Source organism: Arachis hypogaea, chromosome 16, assembly GCF_003086295.3.
Source record: "Arachis hypogaea cultivar Tifrunner chromosome 16, arahy.Tifrunner.gnm2.J5K5, whole genome shotgun sequence".
Classification (NCBI taxonomy): Eukaryota; Viridiplantae; Streptophyta; class Magnoliopsida; order Fabales; family Fabaceae; genus Arachis; species Arachis hypogaea.
In genome coordinates, this window is record NC_092051.1 from 31087905 (window position 1) to 31097601 (window position 9697).

Here is a 9697-nt window from a genome sequence, read left to right on the forward strand (position 1 = left end):
ATGATCACAAGTCTCGAAAAGTAAATTTCCTTAAGAATTAACCAATATCATGTCAATAATGGTACCTTATGTAACTAATACGAACAAATGATTCAACTCCTACAATTGTTTAGCCTTACATGTTCATTGTCTTTCAATTATTTTCCTCAATTATGGAACAGATATCTTGGAAGCACAAATCATGTATAAAAAGATTAAGGTTTCAGCAAGTTTTATATTAGTTGAAGTTTTAGCAGTGACATAGACGAACATTGACATTCCCAAATCGGAGGTCTTAAATAATAAATATATAAAAAAACCATTAATTATTTTTAAAGAATTAAATGAAAAAGAGCAAACACACTGAAGGTCAGTCTAACACGCCAGTAGTTTTGCATTTCAATATAGCTTTCCGATTACGGAATTTTTATTTATTTATTTTTTGGGACAGGATGGATTTTTCTTTCTAAACTCTAGAATGAGACCAATGATATTGTACTCACCAAAAAGGCAAAAACACCAACGATGAAGGGCCATCTTTGAACTTCTTATTTACCCCTACCCGGAAAAAAAAAAAAAAAACCCTTGCGTGGTTGAGCGCTTCTATAACAATAGCTAATTTTTTTTACGAGTTTATACTAAATATAATATAAAAATTTATTTTAATCTCACTCTCTCTTTTAAATGCAATTTTAGTACATTTAAGCTATGTTCTAAAAGTTCATTTTTATCCTATTTTTAACTATAGTGCATTGATTAAAGACCTAATTATTTCATGTGTTAAAAATATGCAAAATATTATGCAATAATACATGTAGATGAGTAACTACCCTCTAATTTTTGGAAAGCAACAGAGTAACTACATGCTTATATCTCATATTAATTTTAGGATAAAGTATATTTTTTATCGCAATTAATTTCTACATCTAAATTATTTAATCAATTAAATCCAACTAAGTAGTTTTGACCTATTTTATCTTCCTGCACTACTATTTCTAATAAACTTTTGATTCAACGCACAAATATATATATATAAACTACTTTTTTCATGCAGATTTCGTTTTTTTTTTTCGAATTTTTTAGCATTTTCTACGTCTCTATGTTCTGTTCCATGTCTACGTTTTTTGAGTTTTTCTTCCTTCTTTATGTTCTCTTTATTCTCTGCGTTCTCTTCGTTCAAGTTCAATACTCTTTTATCTGATTTAAAGAGTTGGATCAAAGTTTTTGAAATCAAGCTATGAATCAGGTTTGAACAGGTATTTCGTTATCGAAGATAATGAATGATTCAAGTTCAGACTGTCAATTGAACCAGAGTGAAGTGGATTATTGTTTTGAATCGAATCAAGTGGCTGAAGTCTGGTTCGATTATAGTTAATGTAGTTCGTTAGTAGTATATGATTCTGTAGGTGAATAAAATTATTTTTGTATTTGAAAATTGCTGTTCATGGTTAATGGTTTGAATTGAATATAATGTAAGAATTCTGAATCTGAATTATTATTGTGATGAATCTATTCCATTCTCGTTTTGGTGTATTTCTATTTATAAATTGGTGTATTTTGGCAATCTTTCGGTGTATTTTTAGGTTCAGACTTTCAATTGAACTAGGTCGAATTGTATCATTATTTTGAATTAAATCAAGTGGTGAGGTGTGGTTTGAATCTAGTTAATGTAGTTTGTTAGTTGTTTATGATTTTGTAGTTAAATAATTTTATTTCTGTTTGTGAAAATTGTTGTTCATGGTTGATGGTTTGAATTTGAATGTAATGTACGAGTTCTAAATCTGATTCTATTATTTTGATGAATCTGTTTTGTTCAAAGTTTCGGTGTATTTTAGATTCTAATATGGTATATTATGGAACAATTTTGGTGTATTTTCAGTTTTTATGTGATGTTGATGAGCAGCTTGTTCCAAAGGTTGGGATGACTTTTAACACGCTTGAAGAAGTTGAAAAATTCTACAAAGATTATTCTAAACTTGCAGGTTTTTTTACAAAAATTCAAAACACAAATAAAAAGGGAAATGAAATTAAGAACCAATTGATTACATGTACCAGAGAGGGGAAATGAAAATCGAACATATCTCCAAATGAGAAGACAAATCTTTCAGCTGGATTAAATTGTCCTGCAAGAATTTATATACATATATTGAAGGACGTTGGTGTTTAGATCATTTCGAAGGTTGTGTTGCATCATTCACATCTATGCTGTCCAAATCAAGCAGAGATACTTAAATAACACATGCAATTAAGCACACTGCAAAAAAAAAGGTCTATGGTCACGGTGAAAAACCATGACCACAGCTAGTGAAAAGGGTGACCATAGGTCTATGGTCACGGTTTTTGACCTATGGTCACAATTTCTCCACCATGGCCTATTTTGTCGTGGCCATAGACCTAAGGTCACTGTTTTTTTTATCTATGGTCACGGTTTCTATGGTCACAGTTGTAGTGTTCAAATTCTGGCACTTTAGGCCACATTTTTTTACCATGACCATAGCCTAATCTATGGTCACAGTTTTCGCTGTGACCATAGTCTCTATGGTCAACCCACCTTAGAACTGTGATCATAGCCTTATCTATGGTCACGATTCACTGTGATCATAGCCTCTATGGTCTCCCCACCCAAAACCATGACCATAGCCTCTATGGTCACCCCACCTAAAACCGTGACCATAGCCTCTATGGTCATCCCACCTTAAAATCGTGACCATAACCTTATCTATGGTCACAGTTTTTCACCGTGACTGTAGCCTCTATGATTACCCCTCCTTAAAATCGTGACCATAGCCTTATTTATGGTCACCCCGTCTTAAAACCGTGACCATAGCTCACTCTAGGGTCACCCTTTTGAAAAACTGTGACCATAGCTTACTCTATTTTTTTTTTATATTTTTTTTATAGCATAATGATATCCCAAAATTTTGATAATCACAAAATTAGTTTACAAAGGAGAAATTCAAAAAATCTAAATCATAAAATTTACATTATAAAATTAGATATGTTTTTAATTCAAACAACACAAATTAAAATAAGATGTAATTTATCCATTACATATAATATTGAGTAAAATCTCTTAAAAAAAAAGTACAAAAGACATCAAGAAATACATAAAATTTATTTTTATGGACTTATTATAATATTTTAATGATTAATTGATTAATCCACCTCATCAGCAGTAGCTTCATCATTCTTAATTATCCCACTGACCATCATCAAGGTTTGGAGCTTCATATCCAACAAAATTAGGACCATTTTTCATATAATCAAAGGATTCTCTTTCCTTGCATTTGATCCATTCACATTCTCTTCATTATTGAACTTTGTTTTCTGAAATAAATCATAGCAATAAATAAATATAAACAAAAAATATGATAGTATATTATTTAATCAACACAAAATAATGAACAATTATATAAACCATATCATATCAATGATGTTCAATTCATTAATTTATGAAACGAGAATCACATTGAAATGGAGATTAATTAATTAGTTATAAGAGTTATTAACAATTAGAGTACCTATATAAGTAGGCTTTTGTATTTTACAGTTCAGTGATAATGCCAATCACTTTCTTCTTCATTTAGCAATCCGTTTTTCGCTCTTTAGTTTATTGCATCACTTTTCTTTCTCTCATTTTGTTCATACTCTTGCTGCAACTATTCTGTTAATATTAATTAACCTTTTTTTATAAAATATGCTGACTTGATTCCAGCTACTTCTTAATATGCTTACTATTTACCACTTCCAATAAACTTTTATTATCTCCACACCGCTAATGTAAGTCTTTATAAAAAAATGATTATTGCTTCAAAATTTAATCATTATATGAAATGAAAGCAGTATAGACACACGCCAAACATGTAATCAATGAGCAATATAAAGCAGTCCAATGGTATGAGAGCAATATCCATGTGTGCTGCAGAACCATGCTCTCACAGGAAAATAAATTGGTTCAGTAATTTTTCATATTAAGCTTCAATTATAATTACCATTGATAAACAAAATGGCAACAAATAAATCCATATAATTACAACAAAAGAATACTATAAGTACAACAACCAAAATTATGTGATTATGCAGACAATAATCAAGGAAGTTTGTAACTATATATTAACAACATTCTTTCTCAACAAACCATAATACTCCTCAATCCTCATTCTTAACTAAAGAAACATCCAATTAATTAATTAGTTAATTAATAATCAATATTAAAAGACAAGTGACGAATTCCTAATCTCTTACCTTCTTACCAATTGAGACCAAGCATCAATGACACATGCTAAAACAATAAAGCAATCAAAAGATCTTTACCCCACATCTATATACTGAAAAAACAAGCACCGACTAAGATATGAGCCAACAAATTCTACTTCTACCAACAAATTCTGTCCATTAATCATTTTTAACAACTCAACTATAATTTTTCAATCCAAAACAGCAAACAATATTGAAAAAGAAAGAATTTATAGACTGAAATTAACTTAGCTTGTATATATGTGTAGTATTTAACTTAAGAAACTAAACATGGCATACTTGAATATATAAAATCGTTCAACAAACTTTAGGAATTGTGCCAATTAAATAAATAAACTTTGCGTATTGAATTTGGATTACAATAGAATATTAATTTTCAGTCACTTCACTTAATTAAAATTTCATGCACGAAACCTACTTCATGTGTAATTGTGTACTAACGATTTACATCAACGAAATTAAAAAAAAATTACTCAGTGATATGTTCAGCATCAAATTCAATTTATAGCAATAAATTCTGCTCATTGATCTTTTTTAACAACAAACTCAACTATAACTTTTCAATCCAAATAATTATTAATTCATGTACATGAAGAATAGGAGCCATATCTTCATTAGTTACATCAGTAATCCATAAATTGAAGGCAATAATTTCAACAAAATCAATAATAAAATAGCTAAATGATAAAAAATCAATAACTCTTGTCTTATTGTCAAAATTGGACCACCAAACACTACAAGAAAACAAGCTTTTTGCTACGCTTTTAAAGCGTGGCGAAAAGTCTAAAAAAGCGTAGCGATAGCTTTTCGCCACGCTTTTTGAGCTACCGGCACGCTTTTGAAAGGGTCACAACTGCAAGGGTGCCGGTTGCTCTATCGCTACGCTTTTGGTGACCTATCGCCACACTTTTTCTTTTGCCACGTTTTTAAAGATCGCCACGCTTTAAAAGCATGGCCATATGTGGCAAATATGGCTACGCTTTTAAAACGTGCCAATAGCATACCATATGGCTACGCTTTTAAAGCGTGCCAATAGCTGTGAGATACAGCTACGCTTTTAAAGCGTGGCTGTTAATGCTACTGTACATTATGGCTACGCTTTTAAAGCGTGCCAATAGCTGTGAGATACAGCTACGCTTTTAAAGCGTGGCTGTTAATGCTACTGTATATTATGACTACGCTTTTAAAGTGTGCCAATAGAGGTTTATATGGCTACGCTCAGAGAGAGAGAGAGAGAGAGAGAGAGAGAGAGAGAGAGAGAGAGAGAGAGAGCCCAAACTTGTCGGTTTTCATTAGAATAAGCTTGCTTTTGAATGAAACATGACTAGACAAAGCTCTATTCATACAAGAAATCAAAGCTATGGAGAATCACGATAAAACTATGGGACATAGTCCCAGCCTTAAAATTATCCAGCAACAAATGACAAAACTTCTTCTCATTGCGTCTTAGCTGTATCCCTTCATTTTACAGGTACAACACTATATCAATACTTAATGAAGAAACATATTTGCATTAGACACTAAAACAGTTAATGAGAATATCCGCACAAGCAATTTCTTCTGCAGAGCAAATAACATGAAGTGCATCTTCTAGACAGCAGTTTTCAGGTGTCCTCATTATCTGTTTCATAGTATCAAATCTCAAATAATACTGTCATTAGCCTCCTAGGATCTGCAGTAGAAAAGGAAATATCAGCAACCAGTTTGGATTCTAATTTCTGTAAATATAGCATGATAATAAATTATACTTGAAGATAACATACCTAATGGGCTCAAAAGGAAACCATCTTCATCAATCTCTACCATTTGGTGCTGAGATAACTCGTTAACTTTCTTAACACAAATATCTAATATAACATAGCTTCAATAATTATTTGCATACCAAATACTTTGGTTTTCAGCTTTACTGGCCTCATTTCTTCCCCAAATCTGTGATTATTCAAAAGAAAATAGTATTTTCTCTGGGTATTGGCTTTCAACATTATACAACACACTATCTTATGGATGTGATGGTAAAACCTACCTTTTAATCCCTTCCTCAAGAACCTTAATCCACTCAGCTGCAACAGTATGTATATTGTGTTAAAACAAATACTTTTAGGTTTACATATTATATTCGTAAATCTTGTGATGAAATCAATTAAAACAAAAATTACCTAGATCCTCAATATTTGGTATTGTGGCTGACACAGCAACCAAACGCACCTGAGCAAGAGGATTTAGTTTCATTTTTGGATTGCAAGAAACGATCTTTATTCTACTAACAATCGCTTCCAATGCTGCTCCACGTGGATCATTCAACAGATGGACTTCATCAATAAGTAGAAGTGCGATGTCACTGAAAAAGCTTAAGCCACCACCTTCTATACTATAGCGTGACACTGCATCAAATTTCTATTCATACGAAAGGAAGTCAACTTTACCACTTGATAGCTGATATCTAGTGAACTATAAATATTCAGTTACCCTACTGCTTGTGCGTGTGTGAATGTAACTCTGCAACGATCCCAACTAAAGTTAAACAATACCAAGGAAAAGACAATGAAATGACATTATTTTTGAAAAGCCAACGAGGGAATCCTACCTTATGACACAAGAGTTAACTTCCCAGTTCAGTTTTTTATCTCGTTCTTTTGGTTGTGGGGACAATATTAAAATCTAAATAGATGGCCATATAAATTTTTTTACAAAATCAGTATATTAAAATTAAATAAACTCTAATAATAATAATAATAATAATATATACCAGATTATTGGCACAAACACCACCATCAATGAGGTTGAATTCATGCACATTTCCTTTTGGATCTTTATTGGTGAACTGGAGAGCAGGGAGACAGGTTGGTGCAGCTGATGTGCCAGTGGCATATGTCTGATAATTTTGCATCCAAGCAAGGCGATTTCTTAATCTGCATCAATAATAATTATCAGATCTTGTTATGGGAAGAGTACTAAAATTAATTTGTTTCAATTAACTGTAGTACACCAGAATTTTATGCCTCTAATTGCATCAAAACTCAAGGTTTAAACATCAAAGAAAGCATAATTTTCTTTTATTTCACTATTATAAATATAATCATCATGCATGTACATAATAATGAGCTTCCAAATAATTATTATGAATACACTAAGAGCAAGAATATTGTAGCACATGGAGCATTTTTTATTCAAATCTTGAATGTTGGAGTTTGATCAGATTCAGAGCGAGGGTAAAGTGTCTGATATAACTTCCTATCAATGAAATTCCTGTACGGATCCTCCTACCTTTTCTTGAGCAAGTAACCCATATTGTTCTCAACTACTGACTTAATTTGAAGGTATAGTTTGTTGGCAGCTTCTCTGTCTTTAAGCATGTTCTCGATCCCTTTTGTGCTTATTGGCTTCCCAAATAGATAGTAGAATCTTCCAGGCAATTTTGGAAGAATCAATGGTGGAGCTATATCTCTGCTTGCTACCTCACCACTTATCTCATCTCTGAAAATTGTTTGATTGTTATTAACAACTCCACAACTTTGACATATTAACTATATTAAATATACATATTCAATCATGTGATATTTACAAAACAATCAAGCAGCCTGAATTTTAAGATGAAAAGCAATTACTTGAACTTTACCAAGCCTCGCTGCAATTCTCTGACATACTCTATGAAATAAGGGATCTTCGCTAAGTCATTGAAGTCAAGAAGTATCTGTAAAATCAAGATGTGAGCACAATTAATTCATCATGTTCTAGGTTTGCAAGTAAAAAGAAAGGATATATAGCTGATATTTTCTTATGAAAAACAAATAGTTAAAAAAGAGCTGAAGATAGTGAAGTTCTCCTCAAATTGCACTGGCTAACTAGGCTGATTCTCAAATTACTGTAATTTATTTTGTGTTGATCACATTCTTAAAGTGTTTATAAATGTTGTTTTAGTGATTATGAAAGCCAAAAATCCCTCCAAGGCTTAAGTAGTATTGAGTATAGCAACATTAATCAAAAAATAAATACTAAAAAAAGGGAGTAAAGAAATCATTATAGAAAAAAGAAGAAACCTACATCAGCTATATCATCTTCGCCCACAGTACCAAATGGCACGATTGTAGTGCCAAATCGCGCCGCCATACGCACAAACTCTGGATGATCCGGCCAAATTACCTTGTACTCTTCCCCCTAAACAACAAATGGGAACACAATCAGAGCTGCCCTCAAATTTTGACAAGCATGTTTTGATGTCACAAAAGTACAGAAATATTTAACTACTGTATGCACATCAACTCATGGATTCTTTGAGAGTACAATTTTGGAAACTTGATGCACCTTATAATGCAGAGCCTCGCGTTGACCACCAGGATATAGAAGAATATGTGAATTATTCTTAAGTAATTTGAAAAGACCAGAATTAACTCAAGAACAGAACAGAAAAACAAATAGAAGCAGTGAGAAATCAGAGAACAAAAAATCAAGAACCAACCTGAGTTAGAGGCTCCATTCTTGATGATGCAGACAGAGAGTGGCAGAGTGCAGGGAGGAGTGGAGGAAGACGTGGTGGCTGCCAGAAAGTGAGAGGCGCTGGATGACGACGGCTGGACGGGCCTCGACGATGGAGGGCGAAGGGGCTTGACGCGATGGCGCAGGGGATGAAGACGCTGCTACCTGCTGGCTTGAGGGGTTAGGGTTTGCAGCGACGGAAGGGAGCGGCGGCGGAGGGAGCATCGACGGCGGGTTTGCGACGGCAAGTGAGCGGAGGGAGTCACCGCAGAATGAGGGTTAGGGGTGCCGGAAGAGGGATTGCCGGCGGAGGCATTGCGAGCGCAGCGACGTTCTGCACGGAGTGTCGTCCGAGTGTCGTCGGAGTGTCGTCGTCGCGGTGAGGGCGAGGCACAATGAAGAAGGGTTAGGTTTACGGCGAGGCATAATGGAGTGGCGTCGTCGCGTTGGGGCTTTTGAAGGGTTAGGTCTTTTTTTGAAGGAAGAATGAGGCTTTTTAATTTGAACTTATAACTCAGAAGGGTGTACGAGCTTAAATTTTTTTTGGGGCACCTTTTGGCCACGCTTTTGAAGCGTGCCAAAAGGCTTGTAGGAAATGGCTACGCTTTATAAACGCTACAATAATAAATAATAAAACCATGTTGCTACGCTTTAAAAGCATGCCGGTTTCTCTCTACGACTACGCTTTTTAAGCGTAGCAAAAAAAAACGTGGCCAAATCTCGCATCAATTGCCACTTTCATAAAAGCGTGGCTATTGACCCTTTTCGCTACGCTTTTGAAGCGTAGCAAAAAAAATGTGGCCAAATCTCTATTCAATCGCCACCCTCATAAAAGCGTGGCCATAGACCACTTTTGGCCACGCTTTTAAAGCGTAGCAAAAAAAAGCGTGGCCATAAGCCTTTTTTCTTGTAGTGAAATTTTTCTATTCTCATAACTTAAATCTAAAATCACTGTTAAGTGACTAAAGTATTCATTACAAGGTTGGCA

The 9697-nt window shown here is 33.9% G+C and overlaps 1 protein-coding gene across 4 annotated transcripts; it reads right to left on the minus strand.

Moving 5' to 3' along the window:
* Positions 1-5604: 5604 nt before the first annotated feature.
* On the minus strand, positions 5605-9188 carry LOC112759085 (DExH-box ATP-dependent RNA helicase DExH17). 4 transcript variants are annotated; one of them, XM_025807916.3, is made up of 9 exons: positions 8693-9188; positions 8278-8391; positions 7842-7927; positions 7501-7710; positions 6983-7145; positions 6393-6630; positions 6260-6296; positions 6000-6165; positions 5605-5908 (listed from the first exon to the last, which is right to left on the minus strand). In XM_025807916.3, exons 1-8 carry the CDS (start codon positions 8708-8710, stop codon positions 6084-6086), a joined length of 948 nt encoding a protein of 315 aa, XP_025663701.1. In that variant the 5' UTR covers positions 8711-9188; the 3' UTR covers positions 5605-5908; positions 6000-6083. The 4 variants fall into 4 exon arrangements, with proteins under 4 accessions (XP_025663701.1, XP_025663700.1, XP_072076286.1 ...); XM_072220186.1 differs by having other exon boundaries at positions 5892-5908; positions 6442-6630; XM_025807915.3 differs by having other exon boundaries at positions 6000-6296; positions 6442-6630.
* Positions 9189-9697: the final 509 nt, after the last annotated feature.

Excerpts from the sequence above, each read along its gene's own strand:
- LOC112759085 (XM_025807915.3), bottom strand. Across the intron at positions 7,146-7,500 it reads GGTTACTTGCTCAAGAAAAG|ATTAAGAAATCGCCTTGCTT; the intron begins GTAGGAGGATCC and ends TTATTGATGCAG. Across the intron at positions 6,297-6,441 it reads AACTAAATCCTCTTGCTCAG|CTGAGTGGATTAAGGTTCTT; the intron begins GTGCGTTTGGTT and ends ATACTGTTGCAG.